This window comes from Synchiropus splendidus, chromosome 10 (assembly GCF_027744825.2).
Source record: "Synchiropus splendidus isolate RoL2022-P1 chromosome 10, RoL_Sspl_1.0, whole genome shotgun sequence".
NCBI classification, from domain to species: domain Eukaryota; kingdom Metazoa; phylum Chordata; class Actinopteri; order Syngnathiformes; family Callionymidae; genus Synchiropus; species Synchiropus splendidus.
This window is the reverse complement of record NC_071343.1, coordinates 3690543-3715693: the sequence shown is the minus strand read 5'-3', so window position 1 is coordinate 3715693 and position 25151 is coordinate 3690543. Positions and strand designations below refer to the sequence as shown.

The window sequence follows — 25151 nt, the reverse complement described above, 5'->3', positions numbered from 1 at the left end:
GCTAGCACATGTTGTACAATATCGCATTTGCAATGACAATGGCAAACGTTTGATAAATTCAAATAAAAAAAGTCACCTGCCGTACACGCTTTCATTTGTCGGAAATGTAGAGGAAGTGTCGCAAAGATTGTGAAGAAGTGACGTGACGTCTCGGCCGCGCCATCTTTAGAAAACAGCGAGACGCTGCACTGTGAATGAAACTTTCTCTCTGAGATTAATGCAGGCAACCCGGTCAATGGAGTGATCCTTTCGCGATTGAAGGTGAGTATTTTAAAACAATGTTGGTATCTGAATGCCGTATTTAAGTGGTATGTGTACCAGCTGTTCTCGTATATTGCACGCGCCCCCATGTAGACCGGCTATGGCTAATGCTAACTCCAGGCCGAGCAGTGACCGTGAGCCAAGACACAGGACTGTATCTTTGAATGAAAACTACTCCTCAAAGACACCGGGTCACGCTCACGTAATCATAAAGAATACACCTTACTGTTTTCGTATTATGTCTAAAGATATTTTTGTAATATCTGGACTCTACTCGTAATTGTTAATAAGTGCTCAATGTGTATGTATTTATAATTGTATAGTCGGTGATTCAGAGACCACCTATTCGCCTTTATTGAAGCGTGACAGAGGCTTTTGATCGTGTAAAAAAATCCCTCTTTACGATCTTAGTGCCACGCTGTATAGGTGACTTGGGTTTTCTTTTTGGGGCTCTGACTTTGCTTCATATAATCCATATAATGTGTGATGATGTAAGGCAAGTATAGTAGACTGTTAGAAATTGATGGAATGCATAAAAGAATAAAAAGCTCAGATGTTCTTCTGTTTGTAATACATTGGCTCCAACTGTATTAGAGCTGATAAGTAAAGGACTAAGTGGCTAATGCTTTCTTCTCACATCTCTGGAATTGATAGGATTAGGATAGGTCATGGCACTCTATTAGAGTTTTTTGTCGTTTTTTTGCATCTTTTCAACTGTTTCAAATGTTATTCCAATGTTATGTCATCCATGTTGCATTTCCAAAGTTGAGCTTCAGTGGCTTTGCTCAGTAGCAAGTCCATGTGTTGAATGCAGGAGCTATTAAACCTACAGTTTTGTCCCTTTAATTGAATTACCATTTGGTTTTAGTCTTCTCAGGTGTTAAGATCATGGGGATCAAAGCACAACGCACACGTTGTTTCCTGGACATTGGCATTGGCAATGTACTCGGTAAGTCAGAATCGAAACATATTTATGTTGTTGCTGTTCTGAAGTTACTGTCTAAATGTAATGCATTGTCTACAGGAAAGGCATGAATAGGCTGATGAACAATGCTCGTGTTATGAATACAGCTATATGGAAAGCGAGATCTGAACCTTGCCATTTACTCTCTATGTATTTATATTCATCTTTCCAGTTGGAAGGGTCGTGGTGGAGTTGTTTTCGGACGTTTGTCCCAAAACATGTGAAAACTTCAGGTGCCTTTGCACAGGTGAGAATTGGAGGGTCTTCAGTATTCATTTTCTTTCTTCAGTTTTGAAAGCAATTTCTTTTCCACTCAGGCGAGAAAGGCCTCGGCAAAGCAACTCAAAAACCACTCCATTACAAAGGTTGTTTGTTTCACCGCATTGTTAAGGATTTCATGATTCAAGGAGGAGATTTCAGTGAAGGTGCGTTCTGCTGTCTCATTTTCTTTAAACATCCTGAGCATGTTTTGCTCATGTTCTATTTGTTTTCTTTTGAATAAGGTAACGGAAGAGGTGGAGAGTCTATTTATGGGGGCTTCTTTGAAGGTAACGATCAGCACTGTAGTTAGCTTAAGAGTACTAGCTTGGAGTTGGTGTGACAGACATGTTTCTTTTTCCTAGATGAAAGTTTTGCTGTCAAACACAACAAGCAGTATCTGCTGTCGATGGCCAACAGAGGCAAAGACACTAACGGGTCACAGTTTTTCATGTAAGGATCGTATTCAGAAGCTGCACATTGTCAACATCATCTTGAGGTTAAATAGAATTTTTGTTTTTCCACAACTAACTACCATTGTGGCGAACAACAGAACGACCAAACCGTCTCCACATCTGGATGGGTAAGATCTGCCTTTTGCACCTGATGCCACGAGAACCTCCAAAAATTGGTTTGTAAGTGTGAGGTTTTGTTTGTTTTCCCCAGCGTTCATGTGGTTTTCGGTCATGTGATATCCGGTGAAGAGGTTGTCCAAACTATGGAGAACCAGAAGACAGATCCGAACAGTAGGCCCTATGCCGAGGTGAAGGTGTTAAACTGCGGTGAACTGGTCCCCAAATCCAAAGGTTGGTGTTGCTGCTTTTGTTTGTAGAGCAGGTTGTGGGATTTTTAACATGCTCCTGAAATTTGTAGCAAAGAAAAGCGAGAAGAAGAAAGAAAAGGACTCTTCAAGCTCCAGCAGTAGTTCTAGTGACTCCGACAGCTCGTCTGATTCCTCTTCGGACGAATCCGAAAAGGCTTCCAAGAAACGCAAAAAGAAAACCAAGAAGCAGAAGAAGAAGCAAAAGAAGGAAAACAAGTACTTGACTGTTTGTTTTACTCTTCTGTGGTGCAAAGGTTCCCAGGTTTATTCTGAGCCTTTTTCGACACAGACCAGAGGCAGAAAATGTGGAAGAGAAGGAGCAAGAGGAGCTGGTGACATCGACTGTCCGCCCAGAAGAAATCCCACCCATTCCTGAGAACCGATTCCTCATGAGAAGAAGCCCGCAGTCTGAGAGAGCTCCAGAGGAACCTGAGCGGGACCAGCGCAGCAGAGACAGGCAGCGAGACGGGTGAGTCTCCCACAAGGTCCAGGTCTAGTCTGTCTTCACTTAGTCATGGTTGCGTGTTTGTTTTCAAGGTACAACTCATCGTACAACAGAAGGCTGGTGATGACGAGATCCGGCAGGAAGATCAAAGGCAGGGGCCCGAGGGTAAGCACCGCTACAATATTCAACCTTAAACTTGATCTTTAGTAATTTCACCCATGTCGATCTTCCATTTAGAGATATAGAACTCCGTCACGCTCTCGTTCAAGATCCAGAGATCGTTTCTGGCGAAGTGACACACCTCCTCACTGGCGCCAGGAGATGCAGCGTCAGAGGATGAGGGCCACCACTGGAGACCGCTGGATCAAGGGAGACAAGTAAGCCTTATTTTCCTTGTTCACTGATGACCCCGTCTTCTCTTGTATGTCGGGTGATCGCACTCCTGGTGGTGGTGCCGTGGTGTGATCTGGGCTGTGGTTTCCTCCACAGGGGGGACATGAGCGAGGACAAGGAAGAGGCTGCTCAGCCAGAAAGACGTGAGCGACGGACCTCCAGCTCGAAGCAAGAGAACGCAGAGGAGGGTAAAAGAGATAAGAAACGGTCCCGGCGATCCCAAAGCAAGGAGAAGGAATCGGTGGATAAGGAGAAGCACAGCAAACATAAGGAGAAGAAAAAGCATAAATCACAAAGTCGCAGCAAAAGCAAAGATCGTAAACGAGACAAATCCCATGGGAAAAGTAAAGACAAGAAGAAGGCCAGGTCTCAAAGTCGCAGTAAAAGTAGAGAGAACAAAAAGTCTCGTAGTCGCAGCAAAGTTAGCGAAAAAAAGAAGGCAAAGTCTCGCAGTAAAAGCAGAGAGAAGAAAACCGCCAAGTCTCAAAGTCGCAGCAGCAGCAGAGATAAGAAGTCGCGCAGCCGCAGTCGCAGCAGGGACAAGAAAAGGGTCAAATCCCGCAGCAGGAGCGGAGGAAGAGGAAGGAGGTCTAAGAGTGGTGACCAAAATGAAGACAGGAGGGCCAGGTCTGGAAGCAAAGGCCGGAATCCTGAGCCCGATAGTAAGGAAAAGGCGGCAGGTGATCGATCGACCAGCCAAGACAAGAGTGGGGCAGCAGCTTCCAAAGACGGGGGCAGGAGGCGTAGCAGAAGCCCTCAAAGGCGGCACGATAGCGAGCAAGAGGATAGAAGGCAGAGGCGATCCAGAAGCAGAGAGCGAGGAAAACGGAGTCCAGACAGAAGCACCCGAGGAAGGCGGTCCAGGTCCAGGTCCAGGAGCAGGAGCAGGAGCAGAGGGAGGGGGCGCAGCAGAGAACGCTTCAACAGAAGGGACAGAGAACCTGGCAACCACAGGAGGAGACGCAGCAGCAGCTCTAGTAGTAGCAGCAGCAGCAGCAGCAGCTCTGACAGTGACCGAGAGAAGAGGAAGAGAAGGGGAAGCAGTTCCTCCAAAGATAAGAGAGGTGCGAGGCCAGGCGACAGGGAGAAGAGTAGGAAGAACAATCAGAAGAATAAATCCGGCTCCAGCTCTGACAGCGACTGACTGTGAGCGCTTCTCCATACTTTAGTTTTAATAGCTGTGTTCTCATCTAAAGCGCGGCGTGGGGGTGAGAATTGTCATAACGACTGAACTGTACTGGAACATTCTGGAATCCGAAGACACTTTTAAACACGATAAACTGAGGATGTGGAGTTTAGCTGAAAACTTCTGTTTACGGGTGTCTGCATTTTTTTGTTTTTTGTTTTTTGTTTTTTTTAGCTCTACCACCATTGGAACATGATGACACGTAAATTTCTGTCTTTTAATTTCTTTTATTGAACATAATATCTGTGAAGTCGATTCAGAATCACTTCTGCTTCCCTGCTCCTTTTTTACTGACCGGTTCCTTCACCGGTGTTTAGAGAAAGGCCCAGAAAGTCATGTGATTTTTATATAAGACAAATGTTTTCTTCCAATGAATGCATGTTATGTGTTTTTTATCTTTTCATCTGAGTTTTTTTTTTCGGTGTGTATACTGTAATAGTCGGGTTTGGCTTTGGATTCGATGATGATGATGATGATGATGATGTAATTAAGCCTGTGCCACATAAAATTGGTCCAAATTACTTTTGTGTTTGACGAACTCTGTTTACTTCAGATTAAGCGTGAGTGCCTGTGTGTCATTCCCTACATGCCGTCTGGCTGGGCTGGAGCCTGTCCCAGCTACCTGGGGCGGGTGTCAGGGGACGTCATGGACAGATCACCTGTCCCACCACGTGACAAGTCAAGCACCAGGAAGTGATTTAACTATTCATCTCTAGCTCCAGGTGAATCCCAGTCGTTTCTTTGCGTCTTGTATATCTGCCACCTCGATCAGCTTTCTGACCTTCTGCGTGGCGTCTGTGACGTGTCTGGGCAGCTGTGCTCCGGAGCTATCCTGCACCAGGTATCTGGGTCCGCCCGCTCCCAGGCTGGGCCCAGCTCCCATGCCGTCTCTGGCAGCCTTGCAGAGCGGGATCACGTTCCTCTGGGCCTCCAGCGCCGCCTGGATAACCTGCTCTGAGTAGTGCTGGAACTGGACCTCGTCCTCAGCCTGCAGCTGGATGTTCTTAGCTAAAAAGTCCTGTTCGTGTCGCCGCTGCTGCTGGTGCTGGGTGTGTTTTTCGACCTGCAGGCAGCTGGATATCAGTCGAGGAAGGCGAGGACTTGATGAGCTCATCCGCATTACCTTTTGAGAGGTGTTGAAGTCTTGGATCTTCCTCAGGTTCTCCCTCTGCGTCTGAGCTTTCTGCTGCTGCTCCTCCTTGAGCAGCCTGGCAGCCTCCCTCTTGGCCTGCAGCGCTTCCCTCTGCTGTTGCTGCCTCTGCTCCTCGTCCAGCTCTTTTTCATGTCTCTGTTGCAGCACAGAGATCAAGGCGTCACCCACAGGGCTGGGTATAGAAGGCAACTGTTGAAACTTGTTTCCCATTTTTCCTCACTCGATGACACCGTCCCGATGTCGGATTTCAGAGCGTGTTACCGTTCTCTCTCTGTGAGCAGCGATGCTGTCCATCATGGCCGCCCTCCTCTCCTTCTCCTGCCGCTGCAGCACAGCCAGTCTCATCTCCCTCTCCGCCACGGCTTGAGCCGTCCTCTGCTCCTCACCGATCTGCTGCTGCTGCTGTGAGGTGCTCAGCTTGTTCATGATCCTGTCTCTGTTCAGCTCAGCCTCTCTGGTCACACAGAGACGCTCATGAGTCCCGACCACCGATGGAGATGTCTGACGGCTCTCACCTGCTCAGCTCCGTCTCCCGCTGCTTCCTCAGCAACATCATCTTTTGCTTGGCTCTCAGAAAAAGTTGTCTCTGTTCTTCCTCCAGGTTTTCGTTTTGGGTTTCAGTTGCTTTGATGTCGTTTTGGACGCTGATGTGCTCCTGAACCACGAGGTCAAAGCTTTCAAGTCTCGAGCCAAATGAGACTACAAATGTCAAGAATGAATCAATGGACTTGGTGGTGAGATACCTGGTGAGCCTGCATCAGTTCTCTCTTCAGCCTGGCTTGAGCCTCCTCCTCTGTCTTCTGCTTCAGAAGGTGAGCCTGCTGAAGCCGTCGGATTTCCTCCCCTTCTTTTTTCTTCTCCAGTTCCTGTTGCTCCTTTGCTCGCTCTCTTTCTTTCATCCTGGTGAAATAAGAATGAACGAGATTCTACTTTTTTCCCCACGGTGATTTAACACAGCTGCACTCTGATCTGACCCTTGATAACACGAGTTAAACTGAGGTCTCCACGTCACGTCGACTCGTGATGGATACGTGCCTCTAAAGGTCAGTGTTTTCTAGCAAACACTGTTTGTTGCGCCGTTGCCTGAAGTCCTAGAGAAAACTGATGCAGAAGGAGGGAGATTTTGGGGGAAACTGGGTGCAATCGCCCAGAGTAATAAACTAGTGAGGAAAGAGAAGAAGAGAGTCCAGGCAGGGTGGAACAGATGCATGAATGATCTGAAGACATGGACATTGTGAGGTCAATGGAAAAGCGTAGCTCAGAAGGACAAGCTTTTGAGATGATTCAGACATGTGGAGAGATGGTGTTGGTCCAAGAGATGAAGAAGAGAATAAAGTTCTCGTTGTCCCTACTGGTTCCTCAGGTCCTCCACAACAGCCTGCTTCTCGCTCTCCCTCTCCTTCTTCCTCTCCTGTTCTCGGCGAAGGGCTTCATCGTCTCTACTCTTCATCATCTCCAGATACTCTTGGTCTCTATCTTTGGTGAGGTTCTTCATTCTCTGCTTCAGGTGGATCTGAGCTTCTCTCTCCTTCAGCACCTCCGTCAGCAGCAGAGCCCTCTGGAAGCGACATCATCGCCATCGTCATCATCATCACAAGTCACATGACGTCACTCACATGTAACCCTTTGACACGATCGGTTTGGTAGTAAAGTTGCGTCTTTGCTTTCTCAATAGCTTCTTTGCGCCTCTGCTCCTGGTACTTCTGCTCTTCCTGATCATCTAGTTTTCTTTGCTCCTCCTCCATCTGCTCCCGAATCTTCTTTGCCTCCAACTTCTTCTCTCTTTGAGCCTTTAAAGACACCCCACCTCTCTCATTCATCTGTGCATTTGTTGAGTTGTACTGAGGTTTGTTACCGCGAAGCTGTTGGGCCACTGCTTCACCATCTCTTTGGACTTCAAGTGAAGCGCTTCTCTCTGCCTCCTCGCCTCCTCCTTCTGCTCCTGATCTTTATCCACCAGCCTCAGCTCATCCTGAATCCTCTGCCAGTCCTTTTTGTTGAGAACGGTGGCCGTCCCGCTGCCGGACTCCTGGCCTGACCGAACACAGGTGACTGGTAATGAACCTCTCGACTGATCAATGTTTAAGAACAAACTGTATTTCTGTCGTCCAACACTTAAAAATGAACCATAATGTTCAGACCCCTAATGAAACAAAGTGCTCACCACTTTTATTCGATCTTCTCCAACCAAGTTGAGAGCCTGACGCCATTTTTTCTGATTTGCAGTCAGACTAAGGCTCCTTCAAACCTGCTGAATACAAATGAAGAGCTCGGTTTCGTCCTCAGTTGCCCAGCAGGCCCTTCTATGTCCATGTGTTGATCTGTGTCCAAGCAACGGCTGAGACGGTGGAAGCATTTCTCCTAAGTGACCACAGAGGGCGCTGCTGCTGCTGCTGTGATTTATTTCATCTAAAAAGTTCCTGTTGAGTTGAATCCAGGAAACTTACGATAGTAACGCTCATGACGTCAGTGTAACGATAAAGCTCAAAAGTAAGCTCATATTTTGTTTTATAGTTAATCATTTATTTTGCAGCTATTAATTGGTATGTATCGATTGATCGGTATAATAGTAATAATACTAATAATGATGAATATATATTTTCTATTGACCCTCTCTTTTTATTTTAATTTCCTGTCCTATTTTGAGTGCGTCATTGAATGATAAACCCTATTATATTCTGCCTATTGATCATATGAAATCATAAATTAAACTCAATTATTCTTCTTAATGTCAATATAGCTCTTCAATATTTGCCATGGTATTTTTTTTCATTTGATATCCTCGTTTTTTATTGTTAATATTTGCTTATTAATTCATGATCAATTTTCTTCGCCTTACTCTTCTATTTATTTTATTTTACTTTCAAGGGACACTCTAACCACAGCATGCAAACTAATATTTAGAATTATATTAGATGATGTCAGATTTAGCTTTTACGAATGACAAGACAGGTGACAGATTTGTGATATATGCACTTTACATGGCCTGAGTCCTGAGTCGCCTGAGTGAATGGGTTTATCCTGAAGCCTCAAGTGTGAAACCGAAAAGTGCGCCGTGTTGCCGGAGTACAGCCACAAACACACACACAAAAAAAATGGCATTTACTTTTTCAGTTTACAGGCCCAAGGGATGACTTGGGCTAGTCTGGTCATGTTTGACAAAATTGCTAAAACCTGGGGATATATTTGTCTCAGTGATTCTCAAGTTTGGCGCACAGTGTGAGATGAAAGAAATCCGTGAATGCCGTTGCATCATCTGAGTTCATGGCACAAAGAGGTGTGGCCATGTGTGGCCTGGAACGTCAGATGATCCACAGGAAACCGCTCCTTCAAGGTGTCTCGGAAATACAACTGTTTTATCGCGTTCACGTTGTGAATGAATAAGAATGTGGTTCTTGATGGAGCAAATGCTAAAAAAATTGATCGTAAACCACTAATGTGTCTGGAAAGCACCTTCAAATGTAGCATCTAGCATCTTATTAAATGATAACTTTAAGAACACATGCAGGGGAACTATGTTATTCAGAAATGTATAACATCAAGTGAGGTTTTGACCAACACTGAATTCACAAATGAACCGGGAATGTTTGAGCTTTTAGCAACCAGCATTGCTATTCAGCTGAACTTTATGGAGTTTTCATTTGATCGACGGGTTTGTGTCAAAAATAGCCAGTAAAGATGTGCCTAATTTGTCTGTGAAAATGCCAATTTGACTTCAAAATGTCAGATCACTGGCTTATTTTGAGCAGAGGAATAACTCAGCCCACTCAATTCCTGTTTATCTCGTGAAAGCAACCCACGCTGTTGTAAACCATGTGACCCGCCTGATGGAATCGATGTTTGGGAAAAGGCGTCGTAAAACACGTCATCGAAGGAAAACGTTTGACATCTTGACTCTCTTTCCTCTTTGAGCGAGAACTACGGGAGCCGGGGCTGCACGGTCGTGGGCGGGGTTTGCGTGGGGAAGGGGGCGTGTCCTGCCTCTGAGCTGCCAATCTAAACCGGCCGAGGGCACGTTTGCCCCCCTGATCCATCGCTCCACAGAGGCTGCAGCCGCGACAGACTCGTCTCCAGCCACCAACCAGCGAACACAGCAAGATGGCCCCCATCTCCATCAAGAGCGTCCTGATCAGCGAGAGCGTGGATCCACGCTGCAGAGCCCTGCTGGAGGACAGCGGCATCCGGGTGACGGAGAAGCCGGGCATGAAGAAAGAGGACTTGATCGCAGAGATAAAGGTGAGTGTGCGCCTTTACACTCGTGTTCAGCGACTTTTCTCTTCCAGACTTGACTCGTTCCTGACAAACATCGCCGTTAAAATCCACCCTCGCTTCTCAAATGCGCTTCCTGCAATGCACTTATTCAGGAGAGGCATGAAGACCGTGTCTATTGTGCACAGTCGGCTTGTGTTAGAAGGCTGGAAGTGTTGAATGGGATGTAGCGCCGCCCCTCCGACAACAAGCTGATGCAACTCAACCCATCACTTTCTCTGCTGCAGCCCGGAGACCGGCGAGCGTGGAGGTGACGGTGATCGACCTGAGGACACTGGTCACTGGAGAGTAGAGGCTTGTTTTGCGTGTGTTGAAGTGCAGCAGGATCAGTTTCATCCAGTTTTTTTATTCCTGTGTTCAGACTGGAGCCAGTCTTTCCATCTTAACTCTTCATAATGAGGAAGTATTTGCAAAGATAACTCAGTGAAAGTCTCCTATCTCTGGTGACTTGGTGTTTCAATGCACCAGTGCAGCTCAGGTCTGTGGGGTGCAGCACAAGCACCTGTTTTCCTGATAGTTTGTAAACATTTAGGAAGAGATGCATCATTTGAATGTCAGATCTGCTCTTTGTTTTATTAAAAACATCGCCCAAAAGTCAACTTCTGGATGAGAACTTTGGACTGGGAGGTCCTGCCTGTTGCTCCAGCCCTCGCCTGCAACAGTACCAGCAGGATGAGTTAAATCATGGTGTCTTTCCCGTCAGGATTACGACGGTCTTGTGGTGAGATCCGCGACAAAGGTCACTGCCGATGTCATCAACGCCAGTAATCTTAAAATCATCGGCAGAGCTGGCACCGGCGTGGACAACGTGGACGTGGAGGCGGCGACCAGGAAGGGCGTCATAGTCATGAAGTGAGTGTTGACACCAGCGTTCAGTGAGGAGGTTGGTGGTTGACGGTTGGCCTCTCTGTCCCAGTACTCCCAGTGGGAACACCATCAGTGCCGCAGAGCTGACCTGTTCTCTCCTGATAAACCTCTCCAGGCAAGCCTCCCTCAACCCCCTTCTTTCAGCCACGCTCTCTGACCTTGTCCGTCTGCTCTCAGAAACGTGCCACAAGCTAACATGTCCATGAAGGCTGGGAACTGGGACCGCAAAAAGGTGAGAGGAACCTTATGTTATGTGGGCCGCACAAAGAGGTTAGCGATGCATGGGTGGCTCCATTGTCCAGTCGGCCCACAGCGATCCAGGTCGGAGCAGCTCTGTTTTGTGTTTGCAGTTCATGGGCTCAGAACTGTTCGGGAAAGTTCTCGGAATCGTCGGTCTCGGGAGAATAGGGAAGGAAGTGGCTTCCAGGATGCAATCCTTTGGAATGAAGGTAAAGAAATGGCGATATACTGTATATATTTGACCTCGGGGTGGTATTCGATAAAAAAATTAATTGAATTAATTAGAAAATTTGTGATGAATTAATCTCAATTAATCTCAGTTTAATGGTATAAGAATACTTGCCATAAGAAGCCACATTTTTCAATGTGAATGAATTTGGTATCTTACTGAATCAAATGATGGATCCATACATACATTTAAACAACAAAATATTGTATATTTTGCATCAGTTTGACAATAGCACAATAAATCAGGATGGTGTCTATATTCAAGTTTTTATATCACCTTATTTCAACTCAAGCTCTTTTAATGTCTTGGAAATATTTGGATAAGAATTTCAATTTCATAAGAATTTCAAGTACATTCATGTGCTCTTACAAAGGTTCTTTGTTGTTTGGAGAGCAAACTGTATTAAATTAAATAAATCAAATTAAAATATTTTAACACATTTTTTGTTGTAATTAATTTATCGTAATGAACCCATTAAAATCCCACCACTAATGTGGCCTCTTTAAGTACTCACACTTTTATTTTCCACAAGACCATCGGTTATGATCCCATCACCCCGCCAGAGGTGTCCTCCAGCTGGGGTGTGGAGCCCATGTCCTTGGAGCAGCTGTGGCCTCAGTGTGACTACATCACGGTCCACACTCCTCTCATGCCTTCAACAGTCGGTGAGTGAGACCAGGACTATCATCTCACCCACAAGTCTTAGCAGTCCAGGCATCAGCATCTTCTCTGCCAGAGGTCCTTCCTGGTTTCCTCCACTGAAGAGGTCATGTGATCATCAGTCTGTCTGACAGCAAAATCACAGAGAAAAGGATGAAGAGGAACAAGGAATAGATGATTTGTTTTGGGTGGTTTGCTTGTGGATCCACAAATCTTATGAAGGATTCCCTAGTTCCAGTTGGTTACTGCCTCCTGCTGAATTGAACATATCAAACAGAAGTAGTTTCAGACTGAAATGTTTTTCTTATCTGTCCATCAAGTGTCCTAAAGTTTTCCAGGACGTGCCCCAGAGTGATCCGAATTTAAATTCCTGTTTTAAAATAAATATATAGTATACTGTACTCTCCATCTGTCCAGGGCTGCTTAATGACGACTCCTTCTCCAAATGCAAGAAAGGAGTGAAGGTTGTCAACTGCGCTCGCGGCGGAATCATCGACGAGGCGGCGCTGCTCCGGGCGCTGGAGTCGGGACAATGTGGGGGGGCGGGTCTGGACGTTTTCGTGGAGGTCAGAGCGGAATTTCTCTTCCTGCTCTCGCCTTGAAATGCCAGATGAGTGCAAGTGTCTTGTATGGCAGGAGCCGCCGGCGGACCGTGCCCTGGTCAACCACCCCAACGTCATCAGCTGTCCGCACCTTGGCGCCAGCACCAGGGAGGCCCAGGCCCGCTGCGGTGAAGACATCGCCCTTCAGATTGTGGACATGGTGCAGGGAAAGAAACTAGTGGGAGCAGTAAGTTCATTCTGCAAATGATCGGAACAAAAGAATGCAAACACAAATCTGTTATCGAATGGGACGGGACTTCCCTCCGTAGAGAAACCCTCCCAACTGTGGGACATAACCTCCCCAGTATGTCATGGCTCTGCCCCGGGGCCTCCTCCCTGTCAGTGAGGAGCTGTCTTCTGATGATGTTGAGGTTCAACTTTGAGTCTCTCCCAGGTGATAAACCTTGTAGGAGTCACTGGAAAAACAGAAGCTTTGCCTTTTGGCTCAGCTCCATCGGCAACAGAAACACGAAGCTTTGGTGAAGGTCCTCCATCCAACCTCCTCAGCTGTTTTGGATCTTGTGTGTCTGCGCAGGTCAACGCTTCCGTTCTAGCAAGCACTTTTTCAGCTGAGTCCCATCAGTTGATCAAACTGGGAGAAGCTCTGGGACTCGTTCTGCAGTTGTGCAAATCCTCTAAAGCACTGAGCAACGTCCACATCACCACTCAAGGTACGAAGACAGGAATCACGTGACCCAATATTGTGATGTGACATCACCTTCTGTTCCTGACAAACCAGGAGATGCCATGAAGTCCTCCTCTGGGTACATGACCTCTGCTGTTCTCGTCGGACTTCTGAGTCAGGAGTCCAGCTGCTGCCCAAACCTCATCAATGTCCTGAGTCAAGCCAAGGAGTCCGGAGTCTCGGTAAGAAGGAGCCCCACACCACCGGTGGCTGAGGTTACATCTGACCCATGTCTCCAGGTGACCCAGAGCCACTGTGAGTCAGAGGGAACGTCCTGCGCGGTGGAGATCCTCACCGGCGACTGCAGCTACAAAGCCGTTGGTTCCGTTCAAGGAGGCGCTCCGGTTTTACTGGGCCTCAATGGGTTCATGTTCCGACAGCCAGTCGCGCTCACTGGAAATCTGATCATCTTCAAGGCTGCTGCGGGTCCTCAGCTCCTGTCTTCTGTGGCTGGTGAGAAGATGTGAAAGTGACCTCACGAGTCATGGTAGTTCTGCATGTGACACAGCAGGGGGCAGCACTGAAGCACCTCACTTGTCGATGAAGGATTGGAGTACTAGACGTCTGTTAGTTAATTTGCCATCTGATGGGTTCTTCTGGGCACGCTCACGTCCACATTAATGGTATGAGCAAGAACTCATAACGTCTGAGTGAAGTTCTCCTCTTGCCGTCCTCAGGGTTGCTGGCCACTGCTGGAGTGGAAGTTCTGTCCTTCAGTGCGTCTGCAGATGGTGCTGGGGATCCCTGGTTCTGTGTCGGGGTGTCCTCCCTCCTGCCAAGCCTGGATGTCGTGAAGTCTTCGGTTCAGGACGTGGCACAGCTCAGCATTTAAGCAAAAATCTAAAAACTGTCTCACAAGATGAACCATGTCTGCCTTATAGATGTCCACACTTTTGATAACATTCCATTAAAACGTGTCTAGAGGTCGGACTAACGCACCTGTCCTGATTTGCTTAGATCATTTCAAATAAAATGCCGCTGAACTGCTGTTGCAGATTTGGTGTGATCACAACACACTCATTGAACTGTAGGCTCTTAATGAAGAATTTAAGCTCTTTGTATTTCCGGTGTTTATTTCTGGACACTCCAATTTCCTTTTTCTCATTGCTCCGAAGGACACACAGCTGCCAGAGGTCAGCTGGTAACTCAAGCGCCCGAGTCACAGGGAGGAATTCAGCCTCTTCACTCTCAGTCTGATATTTACGCTTCAATGATTCTGAACATGTGCTGGAAGTGAGACACACAAAACAGCAAGTAATAATTGAGGAAACCTCTGCGTTCATGTCCTTGGCACAAAAAAGGTGCAGCTCTTTTCCATTCAAATTGGCTGCAAGTATTACGCCTGTACTTCTTCCACCAGGGGGCGCTAGGATTCCACACTAGCAGGTAATTTAGTGCTCAGCCGCTCAATAGAACGTCGAAAAACATTGCATTGTGACGCTATTATTTCGTTTTAATTTATACGAGATTAAATAATAGTTACGACTTCAGCTTGGACAATTCAAAACTTTTGACTTATATGTCAAATATTTTCGGTTTCCTGTTTTATAGATTTACTTTTCAATCTTGCAAAAGTCAACGTTTTTCAGCATACCTATTATACAACTTAATTTAATCGTTTTATTCCCTAAATGGGTTTTCTGTATCATAACAAACCTTTCAGTTTTCTATTTTAAAAGTACTACTCTTTACTTGTAGAACTATGAACATGCTATTGGTGGTCCGGTTTTGGATTTATTTTATTGAAATATATATAAAATAAAACACATTAAATTCTGTTCAAAAATACAAATAAAACCCATAATTAAAACAGTACATACATACAACAGTTTAATTATAGTTGGCTTTATTTTTTTCCATGAAAATTTGCAGCATCCTCACAACCCACTTTGGGTCCCAACCCAGCCTGTGAATTTTTTATTTCTTTGAGAAAAAAAAAGACTTAAATGAGGAAAACATTTCAGTGATGACACCCAGTAATTTCTTCTAAATAGGTGCATAATGATACGTTAATTGATATGGTAATGATGAGACTTTATGGTAGCCATTTTTTTTACTTTATTTACACGCATGACAGACCTGACTGACCGCAGACAACAGCCGTGTGATGGCCGAGTGAAATTTGATCAACGGCCGCAGATGGCCCCCTGGCCAGGCTTTGGGCGCGTTCTATTGTTCAATGAAGGGGTCGGGGTCTGGAGGGGAGGGTCTTCAGTGAAATTTCACGAACCTTTTATGCGCTCCAGACCCGGATCTGACCGTAAATCTGGAGCGCAGGATTAGTCTGCCCACCGCGCTAATCCCCGCTCGGATTGGGACCAACCCCGGCCACGGATGAATTGGACTCACAAACACCATGGCAACGGAGAAAGAGTGAAACCGAGAGCGGGGGGTCTGTTGTTGTTCTGAGCGGAGGCGATGCTCGCTTGCTCTCCAGCTGCTTGGGTCACGGGTCCGCGGTTATATTTAGTCCGCGGGAGAAAATAGAGCGGTGGGCTTTCTGTCAAGAACCTGCTGCTGGAGACGTCGCTTGCAGCGGAGGAGGGGGAGGAGGCGGTGGGCCTCAGCCCCAGCACCATAATAGGACCGAGGGAGAGTCCTGCGTCCGAGCTGAAGACGTGATCGTCGCTCGTTCATTCATGAAGGTGAGGTGACGATCAAGATGGTACCACGTGACCGGCTATGAGGCTCTATCGACCGTGAGTGTCATTGTCCCCTTCTGCAGGCACCATGTCCTTCTCTCAGGAGGAGATCTACACCTATGACTTCAGCGATGGCCTCCATCCGCAGGAGCTGCTGGAGGCCCTCAGGCACTTCTACAGGACTGGCCTGTTCACGGATGTCTCCCTTCAGTGCGGCGACTCGGGACAGTTGTTCCACTGCCACAAGGCTCTGCTGTCAGCGCGCAGCGCCTATTTCAAAGTCATGTTCACGGCTGACATGAAGGAGCGGTCAAACACGGTCATCCAGCTGACCGGCGTGGACGGCTCCATCCTGGAGGCTCTGGTCAACTACGTGTACACGGCTCAAGTCAGCATCACCGAGAGCAACGTCCAGAGCCTGCTGGAGGCCGCCGACCTGCTGCAGTTCGCCAACGTCAAACAAGCGTGCGAGCGGTTCCTCATCCGTCTTCTGGACGTTTACAACTGCTCTGGGATGCATGCGTTTGCTCAGCTGCACCAGTGTCCCGCTCTGGAGAAGGAGGCCTGGAGGCTGATGGTGAGCAAGTTTGCTGAGCTGACTCAGCAGGAGGAGTTCCTGGAGATGGACCCGGATCGACTGAGATCTTTGTTGACCGCCCAGAACGTCAACGTGCACAGAGGCGATGTTTTGATCGAGGCCGTGACCCAGTGGGTCCATCACGACCTGGACCGTCGGATCCACTTGACAGTGGAGCTGCTGCGGCTCCTCCATCTAGACCTGAATGAGGTCCAGTTCCAGGCCACTCTGGAGGTCCACGGAGACTGCTTGCTGAGGGACCATGGGAAATTCAAGTCCATGATTGTCAGAGCGTCAAGACCCGATGGCTCTGCGTTCACAAACAGAAAAACTACTTCAAGCTTGTTCATAATCGGGGGGTACTACTGGCGCCCCCTGGGTGAGGTCCACATGTGGGATCCTCTGAGTGACACCTGGCTGCAGGGCAAAGACATGCCGGACCAAGAGATAGAGAGCTACAGTGTGGCTGTGCTGGGGGCCAACATCTACGTGACGGGGGGCTACAGGACCCACACCGTCGAGGCTCTTGACTCGGTGTTTGTGTACGACTCGGACTCGGACGACTGGAGCGAGGGTCCCAGGATGCTCACGGCTCGCTACTACCACTGCTCTGTCCCTCTTCACGGATGTGTGTACGCCATCGGGGGCTACAGAGGAGGAGCTCCAGAGCAGGAGTCGGAATTCTATGACCCCTTGAAGAAGAAGTGGTTTCCTGTGGCCAAAATGATCCACGGTAGTACGACGGCTTTCCAGGCAGTTAGCGCTTGATTTACTTCTGTTGCCTCTGGCCGTGGAAAGTTGAATTAGTTATCGCATACTTCGATTTAAAAAGTTGATTTTTATTTTTTAACAACTTTTTTTATTGTATTAACAATTTTACAACTTAACAATATTACTGTTAACAAGTTAACAACATTAACCATTCAACTCAGCTTAAACTGTCGTCTTGTTGCTGGAACACGTGAGTTTAGTGTAACACCCCAAACCATGTGACATCACTGCTCCAAGGATTGCTGTCACTGTGTACGTGTGGAGATGCTTTTTTCCTCCTTCAGTTCATATATTTGTCCTCGTTCTTGTCGTGGACGCCATAAAGTTCAGACTTTTTACTCATCCAAAAGGAGTTTATTGGTGTTTCAAGCGATTGGGTGAACGTGGTCCTTTCACACTTCACTATGTGTCATCGTTTCTAATTCTGTTCAAAACAGTTCAATGCAGCGTCCCATTTAATACAGTTAACTACTTAGATGTACCATGGAATAGTGTTGTAGTTGAGACCAAAGTAGAATTCAAAATGGATACTATAGTGTGCAGGGAGAGTCCCTGGAATTACCTTTACAAATTCACCACCAGATAAGTAATCGGAGTAATGGTAGTTTATCTGCTGTTGTTTATTCCCTCTGCTGTGTCTAAAGGTGTCGGGAACGCCGCAGCCAGCGTGATGGGAGACAGAATTTACGTGGCAGGAGGTCATAACGGCTATCGAGGCAGCTGCACCAACGAGAAAATCCAAGTGTATCGACCGGACACCAACGAGTGGAGTGTCATAACCTCCATTCCTCACCCAGGTATGAAGCACAGGCGCTTGTCTCCCCTCTGACGTCTGTAATGGATTATTTTTTTACCTCGCGTTTCAGAGTACGGGTTGTGTTCGGTACCTCTGGACAAGAAGCTGTATTTTGTCGGAGGACAGTCGACGACGGCTGACTGCTACGACACTGTGAGAGACGAATGGAAGTCTATTTCAGCGATGAAGGAGAGCAGGATGGAGTGTGGCGCCGCTGTTATAAACAACTGTATTTATGTAACTGGGGGCTACTCTTACTCCAAAGGGACTTATCTACAAAGCATTGAGAAATACGACCCGGACCTGGACTCTTGGGAGATCGTTGGGACTCTTCCCAGCTCGGCTCGATCACATGGATGTGTTTCTGTGTGCACTCTTTGATCAGGTTCTTCAAATCAATATGTATTTTTTATCAATAGTATTAGAATGGATTTAACAAATGTATGATTCTAAGATGACCGTTCACTCACCAGCGTTCACCCTCCATCGAGCCATTGGTTTCCCCCCATCTTACCCGAGGAGAGGTCTGGTGAAGAGGTGAAGACTCTTCTCTCCAGAGAATGCAAGGTGTTCTGTGATCAACTGAGGAACTCCTCCGTGGCTCCTGGGTCTGACCTGGGGCCTCCTCCTAATTGAACATCATCATAAGAGCATGGGTCACATAAAAGCCAAACCATACAGATATAATAGAATTAGAGGAAAAACTATCAAGTGAAAATGTATTATTTATCTCATTCAAATTAAATGATGAATGAAACAGTTGGTATTTTCAGTCATTTCCCCACTGTCTCACGGTTTGACAGAAATATATCATTTATTTATTATCTGAGATTGATCTGTATCAGCATACCTTGTAATATGCGAATGTTTTAAGAATAATGACGGTATCATGAAGATTTATTTTTTGAACTGCCTTAAAACACTACTGAAGACACTATAGTTAAAAGTCCATATTATCGCATTTTAAAGCGCAAATGTTTAATTGCCTGTTCGCTTCACTCTCCAAACCTAAGCATTTAATTTTCATCTGAGTCTATAATTGACTCCGAGACTTTGAAAAGGTGACCGTTCAAAACGTGAAAGACAGCGACACCATGAGGTTAGAAAATGCAGGAAACTCAGGAGGAGTTGTCATTTCTTTTGCTCCTCGCGAGCCCCCGTAGCTTTCGGCACCACGTGTAAAACACACGTTAGACTTTCGTTTTGAAACAAACGACTGAAAGTGCGGCCAGTTGTGCCTCAGCATAAGTAAGTAATAACGCCACACCATGTTCGTTTGCGTCCGGTTTAAACAATGTGTTTTTATGATTTCTGTAGGAAAATGACGGTGCATTTATGTTGAAGCGATTCATTCTACTCCGCTAGAGTCGCGTACTTACTTATTCCTTCCACGTTTTGCATGAATATCGTGCTTTATTGTGTGATTTTTATGACGCTTACAAGTAATCAGACCGAGTGAAGTCTTATTAGATTGTATCAAGGTAAGTTAGTGTGGCTTAGCTTGAATGCTAGCATGTTAGCGCTAACGTTAGCCCATGCAAACGCCGTTTCTTGTCCGCACATATTATTGCGTCATTTATTTTGAAACACCTCAAAATAGTCTGGCACTTGTTTTTATTTTTACATAGACTCTGCTCGAGTTTACTTGCGTTAATGTAGAGTCACCGGTATTTAACGATACTGTCTCCGACCCGTGCCAGCAGTTTTGATGCAACAAAAAGCAGTTAAAAATATGAACCGGCAACCGAATGTGATGCACGTTCCCAAATTTTAATTGGATTATTATGACATGTAGATTAATATAACCTATAACCTCTTTCAGAACAGAACCATCATCATGGCAGAAAACCAAGAAATGTCTGCAATTGAGATGAAAGTGGCTCGCCAGGTTGAGGTAAGCACGTTTCTTCGCGTGCTTTCTTTATCACCGTGTTCTTCAGCAGCATGTCATTCTTGTTTCAGTACTATTTTGGCGATCACAATCTTCCCCGAGATAAATTTCTCAAAGAACAACTGCAACTTGATGATGGCTGGGTGCCTTTGGAAACAATGTTGAAGTTTAACAGGTAAATCAATGGATCATTGACCAGTGTGAGCTGGTCTGTGATCATCTATCATCGTGCTTTCTCATGTTCTTCCACATGAGTGCTGACCTATATTTTCTTTGACTGCCAGACTGAAGTCTCTGACGACAGAGATTGATGTCATCCTCTCAGCTCTTGGGAAATCAAAGACTGGCCTTTTGGAAATCAGTGAAGACAAAACAAAAATCAGGAGATGCGCAGACAAACCTCTGCCAGAACAGAATGAGGAGTACAAGGATGCCCTGAAGCACAAGTCTGTCTACATTGTAAGTTCTCTCACCCACCTTTTATCATTGGATCTTGAATTGTATTATAAAATGTAGGAACTTTGGTAAGTTATTTCATAATGTTCTTGGCGTAATTACCTGATATTTGCCATTACAGATGAATAAAGTAAAACCTGTGGTACTCTGACATGTTTAACAAAGCAGGGGAAGTACTTTCAATCACTTCATTGAGGAAGCTACTTCGAAATTTGACCGCAGCAACGCGATGAAAATCATGTCCTCCGTCTTCTGGCCTCAAGAGAAAACTGAAGTTAATGTTTTGTATTGATATCATCACAATATTTTGGCGATATGTTAAGGTGACTTGAGGTCAGCAAGGAAAGCACTGGTACGCAAGTGTTTAAAATTTGCTAAAAAGGGTGTTAAATTAGTTTAAAGTAGTTGTCTGGTGCATCCAAATTAGGGTTTTGATTGGCTAATAAAAAATATCTTGTCACTACTGACCCATAAATTTCCAAAGCCTTGTACCTGACCAGCAGTGACCGTCCTCTGTGGCAACATTCTCGGTCGGTTGTTGAGGTTCAGGTGTTGCTCATCACTGTTTGCTTCTGTAAACGCAGAAAGGCTTCCCACTCGACAGCAGTCTGGATGAGATCCAGGAGTGGCTGAGCGGCAAGGGTCCCATCGAGAGCATTCAGATGAGGAGAACCTTGCAGAGGCAGTTCAAGGTCGGTCTGGATGTTTGAACCTTTCAACTGCTGAACTGGGAGACTGACTTGAATCCTTCGTCTCAGGGGTCCGTGTTCATCTGTTTCGACACGGAAGAATCCTCCAAGGAGTTCCTTCAACGGACAGACATCCAGAAGTACAAAGACAACGAAATGCTCGTCCTCTCCAGGTATCTTGATGGAAACACTTCTAATTTGAAGTGAATTGAGTGAGTTTTAAAATTCTTAAAAATTTAGAGAAGATCTTTGCAACTTTAATCTCATAATTTCTCCACTTTATTACATTTGTCTTGGACAAATTTGAACCTTCCAGCTTATTTTTTTTGTCACTGTTTTACTGTATGCTTTATTCGTGTGGGCCTTCCTGTAGCACTTTATTGACCAATCATGTGTTATGTAAATGACTACTCCCTTCTGCTATATTTAGTGTGGAAAACAAAGTCAGTCGATCAGAGATTTTGCTGGGCACAGTCAAAAAATGCACTCTGGACTCCCTGCTGTTTTCTGTAGTCAACACTGGGGGAGGTTATTCTGAGTGGTTACAGATTATTGATAATCAGCGATTATTGATTCTCTATTTGTCGACCATAATTCAGTACACCAAAGTTTTCTGTGTTATTGGACCGTGGAAGAACAGTTACTGAAGTATTTAAGACTCCTTCTACTGAGTCAAAACACGAGGACTTTCAGTGAGAGGTACTTGATACTAATGTACATATAAAAAGGTAAATTAATACAACTAGAGGATAGAACCTATGAGATTAAAACTTCAGGACTGTGGTTGTTGTTCCTAGTTCAGCTGGTCGATCAGGTTGTTCCTGAAAAGGTAGAGCTAAAACCAACTTCTCTTAAAATAATCTGTTTTTTTCATTTGTAATCTTGAATCGTGAACAGCCTTTGTTATTTATTTTATTGTATTTTATTTGTTTATTTTTTATATTTTCTGTCAGCACTTTATTCCAAAACACTTTCCTAGTTGGTGGGATCCCCACTGACCATGGCAATAAATTTGATTCTGATTAAGTGGAATTACCCCACTATGGGACAAATGAAAGCTATCTAATCTATTTGTCCATAACCCAACACTTGAGTGATGACTCTGCCTTGAATTGGCCTCATTTATCCTGTTGTATTGCTGCCACTCTACCACTCCACCACCAAAACTGTCTCGTGCTGCTGACACAATTAATTTCTTTGTCTGAGGCGTCGCCACATGTTCCGTCATCACTAGGCAGATGTGTGAACCATGATCATAGGAAGCAGGCAGGATGTGTCAGAGGGAGCAGTAGTGGTTACACAGTCTGATTCTTGTTCCAGAGAAGCCTACCATGCTAAAAAGGCAGAAGAAAGAAAACAATCTAAAGCAGAGTCAAAAGCGAAAAACAGACAGTAAGTATAGTATCAAAGTGTTCTGTTTAGTCAGCATTGTTGCTAAGGTGCCGCCATTCTGCATTACAGAGACAAAGAGAAGCAGCAGAAGGATGCAGAGGAGAAAGAGCTGGTGAGAAGTGGACACGGTTGATGGTGAAGTAACGTGAGTTGCTGATGTGTCCTGCTGGTATTACAGGGTCTGCTGTTGGAGGAGAAGACGGGCTGCTTGCTCAAGTTCTCAGGAGATCTGGCAGACGTCTCTCGGGAGGACTTTCATCAAGTATTCTCAGGCCATGGAAAGATCAAGTGGGTCGATTTTACCAGAGGTGCCAAAGAGGTGAGACCGCAGACTCCAACCTCTGATTTCCAGCTCACCTCCGTGTTAAAGGGCGTTTCTGTCTCACGAAGGGCACTCTTCTGTTCGATGGTAACGCAAAAGAAGCCTTTGAGAAGGCGAAGGAGGCCAACGAGGGAGACCTGAAAGTGAAGAATAACAGTGTGACGTGGGAGCTGCTTGAGGGAGAGGAGGAGAAGGAGGTGTTGAAAAAGATCATTGAAGCGCAGCAAGAGTCCTACAACCGCTCCAAAGGGAGAGGTAAAGATGGGGGGGCTCCTTTTAAGGTTGATGGGCAGGACCATGTTCTCAACTGTTGGTGTTGCAGGAGGAAGAGGACGATCTGGAGGCAGAGGACGAGGAGGCAGAAGGGGAGGAGGCGGCAGGAACCAGTATCAGGGAAAAAGAACAAAGTTTGACAGCGATGATGAGGATGGTGAGTACTGCAGCTCAGCCTGTGGCCTTCATCGGTGATCCCTCGCCTCATTTTGCATGTCTTCCCTCCAGCATCTGAGGTGCCAAAAGAAGACACAGAGGGTCCGGCCGCTAAAGTTGCCAAAACTGAGAATGGCTCTTAAGAACCCCACTACCATTTTTTTTGTAAAATGTTTATTATGAGTCATGTAAATGAAAAAAAAAAAAACTCATTCCAAACTTCAGGCTGTGGAGAATCGAAGGAAGTCCACCTGGATGTCAACCTACAAGACAAACCGTTATGTCTGGTTTCAGTGTCATGTTCTTCAAAACAATCTGATTTTATCAAGAACTGTCCACAGACAGACCTTTAATTTCACCTTTTAGTTGGTTTTGTAATAGCTGAAGTGTGTGGCACTGTATTTTCTTACATTAAAGGACATTTGATTTACCGTTTCAAGTTTGGAGATGTGATAAAATAAAAATGTGTACCAGCTAGATCATGGCGTAGTTCACCGTCTTACTTACCGATTTCTTTTTGTGGAACTTGTATGATGCTGGCAAGTCGTATCTGAGTTCTGTAAAGAGTTGTTCAATCATTAAAGTACTTGTCAGTTTTGTTTTTGTATCACTTGACGTGATTACCTGCAATAACGTCCATTTTTACCCCCCAGTCCTTTGCTTTCTTTTCAATGTGCTACAAGGAAAATAGCTGTTAAATTGCTGAAGATGAAGGATTTGAATGGTAAAGCACAGGATGGTTACCTCTCGAGTTGCTGTCTTGTGTAGCGAGTACACAGCTGTCTCTGCCATGGTTAGCGCAGTTTGCAAAAACCTCATGTCCATTCCTGAAACATCACAAGCAAATTCTTTTTCCCTTAAATTTAACCTGCTCGTCTTCACCTGACATGCTGTGTATTTTTAAGAGCATAAAGACACATTGCGAAGGAGGGTGTTCAGAGTTCACTGTAACACAACACCAACAAAATATGAATAAGACTTTGGAGGAAACAGCCTTCTGTTCATTTCAACTTGCTTGTGAAGCAGAAGGAAGCAATCAGCATCCTAGAATCTGGTGCCTGGAGAGCAACGTCTCCAGTGCTCCTCGTCCAAGATGAAAGAGGTTACCAAGCAGATTTAACTCCCCACAAATTCAGGAAAACTCTTCTTTACATTCTAGTCATTGTTAGTCATTATTTATGATGCTGTCTTAACTTTCTTGTTCATATTGACAAACAAAACCTCACTGGTAACAAAGCCACTTTTCCGCAGTAATTCCGGCATTATTCAATGAAACAAGACTAATTTTGTTTCATTGTAAATGATCACTGACCTTGATTGTGTTTGGTACCGAAAGGTGGATTCATGATGACGGTATCGAATTTTTTACTGAAGGCATCATCCTGCAGAGCACTCAGGTCACACTGGAGGATGTCTACGTTGGGAGCCTCAAACTCCTCGACGTTTCTCCGGAATATGTCCAACGCGTCGTCGTCGATATCCAAACCGACACACAGACTGCGAAATCGATGCAGACCATTGGATCACGTAGAAAGGAAACGTAGCTAGTGTGTTGGTTGACACTCACCCAGCATCAAGCATAGATGCCCCGATACTTAGGACTCCACAACCGCATCCCAGATCAGCCACCAGTTTACCTTCGATGTCATCAAATGTATTGTGTATCGTGTAAAGCATGCACGCTGCAGAGAACCGAGGATCGCGTTAGTCACAAACACACCGAAAAGGCACGGGAAGTCGTTCACCTGCAATGTGTGGGCTCGTTGGATACTGCTCCAGCAGGATTTTGGGCTCTTCAAATACATCCACTTGTTGAAGACAACTCTCCAACTCTTTCAGTTTCATTATTATTTAATGTAATTCAACAGAAAACTATAAAGAAGGCAGATATTTTGCCGAGAACCCTAAGGTAATCGTTATTCTAGCATAGCATAGTCAGTACCTCATGTGGGTGCATCAACAAAAACAGTCCGATGGTGAACAGAGAAATGCAAATAGTTCCGGTACGTCTTGAACTAGCCAACTCCGTCAGTCACCCAGAGTATTTCACAATTTGTTTTGTTTTGACATGCTATTTTTACTCATTGCGGGGCGCGAAGTACTTGCAACACGTTGGGCATTGATTTCAAAATATTTAAACCCTCAGAACAA

General features: G+C 45.6%; 6 protein-coding genes across 8 annotated transcripts; 4 read left to right on the top strand and 2 right to left on the bottom strand.

The window, feature by feature from the left end:
- The first annotated feature begins 100 nt into the window (after positions 1 to 100).
- ppig (peptidylprolyl isomerase G (cyclophilin G)) lies at positions 101 to 4851 on the top strand. Its single transcript, XM_053877502.1, has 13 exons — positions 101 to 261; positions 1130 to 1210; positions 1398 to 1472; positions 1543 to 1650; positions 1729 to 1773; positions 1849 to 1936; positions 2037 to 2066; positions 2150 to 2289; positions 2357 to 2522; positions 2596 to 2775; positions 2844 to 2916; positions 2989 to 3128; positions 3241 to 4851. Exons 2-13 carry the CDS (start codon positions 1150 to 1152, stop codon positions 4286 to 4288), a joined length of 2154 nt encoding a protein of 717 aa, XP_053733477.1. The 5' UTR covers positions 101 to 261; positions 1130 to 1149; the 3' UTR covers positions 4289 to 4851.
- On the bottom strand, positions 3150 to 7804 carry cfap210 (cilia and flagella associated protein 210). Its single transcript, XM_053877503.1, has 9 exons — positions 7648 to 7804; positions 7339 to 7517; positions 7100 to 7273; positions 6836 to 7041; positions 6227 to 6383; positions 5999 to 6138; positions 5745 to 5937; positions 5454 to 5618; positions 3150 to 5393 (listed from the first exon to the last, which is right to left on the bottom strand). The coding sequence occupies exons 1-9, from the start codon at positions 7691 to 7693 to the stop codon at positions 5043 to 5045; spliced, it is 1611 nt and encodes a 536-aa protein (XP_053733478.1). The 5' UTR covers positions 7694 to 7804; the 3' UTR covers positions 3150 to 5042.
- Positions 7805 to 9484: 1680 nt separating this feature from the next.
- Positions 9485 to 14019, top strand: phgdh (phosphoglycerate dehydrogenase). 2 transcript variants are annotated; one of them, XM_053877412.1, is made up of 13 exons: positions 9701 to 9719; positions 10456 to 10473; positions 10539 to 10604; positions 10669 to 10734; positions 10797 to 10851; positions 10970 to 11068; positions 11621 to 11753; positions 12166 to 12314; positions 12385 to 12537; positions 12886 to 13021; positions 13090 to 13217; positions 13275 to 13488; positions 13713 to 14019. In XM_053877412.1, exons 3-13 carry the CDS (start codon positions 10600 to 10602, stop codon positions 13865 to 13867), a joined length of 1293 nt encoding a protein of 430 aa, XP_053733387.1. In that variant the 5' UTR covers positions 9701 to 9719; positions 10456 to 10473; positions 10539 to 10599; the 3' UTR covers positions 13868 to 14019. The 2 variants fall into 2 exon arrangements, with proteins under 2 accessions (XP_053733386.1, XP_053733387.1); XM_053877411.1 differs by having other exon boundaries at positions 9485 to 9719; positions 10456 to 10604.
- A 1247-nt stretch (positions 14020 to 15266) lies between these two features.
- On the top strand, positions 15267 to 18543 carry klhl23 (kelch-like family member 23). Of its 2 annotated transcripts, XM_053877344.1 has the most exons (5): positions 15267 to 15680; positions 15761 to 16987; positions 17670 to 17822; positions 17892 to 18206; positions 18295 to 18543. In XM_053877344.1, exons 2-4 carry the CDS (start codon positions 15766 to 15768, stop codon positions 18200 to 18202), a joined length of 1686 nt encoding a protein of 561 aa, XP_053733319.1. In that variant the 5' UTR covers positions 15267 to 15680; positions 15761 to 15765; the 3' UTR covers positions 18203 to 18206; positions 18295 to 18543. The 2 variants fall into 2 exon arrangements, with proteins under 2 accessions (XP_053733319.1, XP_053733318.1); XM_053877343.1 differs by having other exon boundaries at positions 17892 to 18543.
- A 390-nt stretch (positions 18544 to 18933) lies between these two features.
- On the top strand, positions 18934 to 23596 carry ssb (small RNA binding exonuclease protection factor La). Its single transcript, XM_053877107.1, has 12 exons — positions 18934 to 19069; positions 19644 to 19715; positions 19784 to 19887; positions 19997 to 20171; positions 20753 to 20860; positions 20927 to 21030; positions 22178 to 22249; positions 22319 to 22361; positions 22428 to 22568; positions 22640 to 22826; positions 22894 to 23001; positions 23073 to 23596. Exons 2-12 carry the CDS (start codon positions 19659 to 19661, stop codon positions 23141 to 23143), a joined length of 1170 nt encoding a protein of 389 aa, XP_053733082.1. The 5' UTR covers positions 18934 to 19069; positions 19644 to 19658; the 3' UTR covers positions 23144 to 23596.
- On the bottom strand, positions 23179 to 24970 carry mettl5 (methyltransferase 5, N6-adenosine). Its single transcript, XM_053877108.1, has 7 exons — positions 24746 to 24970; positions 24568 to 24682; positions 24313 to 24497; positions 23745 to 23827; positions 23625 to 23676; positions 23508 to 23557; positions 23179 to 23263 (listed from the first exon to the last, which is right to left on the bottom strand). Exons 1-7 carry the CDS (start codon positions 24843 to 24845, stop codon positions 23222 to 23224), a joined length of 627 nt encoding a protein of 208 aa, XP_053733083.1. The 5' UTR covers positions 24846 to 24970; the 3' UTR covers positions 23179 to 23221.
- Positions 24971 to 25151: the final 181 nt, after the last annotated feature.

Excerpts from the sequence above, each read along its gene's own strand:
- ppig (XM_053877502.1), top strand. The coding sequence starts at position 1,150 with ATGGGGATCAAAGCACAACGCACACGTTGTTTCCTGGACATTGGCATT. Across the intron at positions 1,473-1,542 it reads CTTCAGGTGCCTTTGCACAG|GCGAGAAAGGCCTCGGCAAA; the intron begins GTGAGAATTGGA and ends TTTTCCACTCAG. Across the intron at positions 1,651-1,728 it reads AGGAGGAGATTTCAGTGAAG|GTAACGGAAGAGGTGGAGAG; the intron begins GTGCGTTCTGCT and ends CTTTTGAATAAG.
- cfap210 (XM_053877503.1), bottom strand. The coding sequence starts at position 7,693 with ATGGCGTCAGGCTCTCAACTTGGTTGGAGAAGATCGAATAAAAGTG. Across the intron at positions 7,518-7,647 it reads GAGAAGATCGAATAAAAGTG|GCCAGGAGTCCGGCAGCGGG; the intron begins GTGAGCACTTTG and ends GTGTTCGGTCAG. Across the intron at positions 5,938-5,998 it reads CGGGAGACGGAGCTGAGCAG|AGAGGCTGAGCTGAACAGAG; the intron begins GTGAGAGCCGTC and ends CTGTGTGACCAG.
- phgdh (XM_053877411.1), top strand. The coding sequence starts at position 9,582 with ATGGCCCCCATCTCCATCAAGAGCGTCCTGATCAGCGAGAGCGTGGAT. Across the intron at positions 11,069-11,620 it reads TGCAATCCTTTGGAATGAAG|ACCATCGGTTATGATCCCAT; the intron begins GTAAAGAAATGG and ends ATTTTCCACAAG. Across the intron at positions 13,022-13,089 it reads CGTCCACATCACCACTCAAG|GAGATGCCATGAAGTCCTCC; the intron begins GTACGAAGACAG and ends CTGACAAACCAG.
- klhl23 (XM_053877344.1), top strand. The coding sequence starts at position 15,766 with ATGTCCTTCTCTCAGGAGGAGATCTACACCTATGACTTCAGCGATGGC. Across the intron at positions 16,988-17,669 it reads TGTGGCCAAAATGATCCACG|GTGTCGGGAACGCCGCAGCC; the intron begins GTAGTACGACGG and ends CTGTGTCTAAAG. Across the intron at positions 17,823-17,891 it reads AACCTCCATTCCTCACCCAG|AGTACGGGTTGTGTTCGGTA; the intron begins GTATGAAGCACA and ends CTCGCGTTTCAG.
- ssb (XM_053877107.1), top strand. The coding sequence starts at position 19,659 with ATGGCAGAAAACCAAGAAATGTCTGCAATTGAGATGAAAGTGGCTCGC. Across the intron at positions 19,716-19,783 it reads AAGTGGCTCGCCAGGTTGAG|TACTATTTTGGCGATCACAA; the intron begins GTAAGCACGTTT and ends TTCTTGTTTCAG. Across the intron at positions 19,888-19,996 it reads ACAATGTTGAAGTTTAACAG|ACTGAAGTCTCTGACGACAG; the intron begins GTAAATCAATGG and ends TTTGACTGCCAG.
- mettl5 (XM_053877108.1), bottom strand. The coding sequence starts at position 24,845 with ATGAAACTGAAAGAGTTGGAGAGTTGTCTTCAACAAGTGGATGTATTT. Across the intron at positions 24,498-24,567 it reads GCATCTATGCTTGATGCTGG|TCTGTGTGTCGGTTTGGATA; the intron begins GTGAGTGTCAAC and ends TCGATTTCGCAG. Across the intron at positions 23,264-23,507 it reads AGTTCCACAAAAAGAAATCG|GTTGACATCCAGGTGGACTT; the intron begins GTAAGTAAGACG and ends TTTGTCTTGTAG.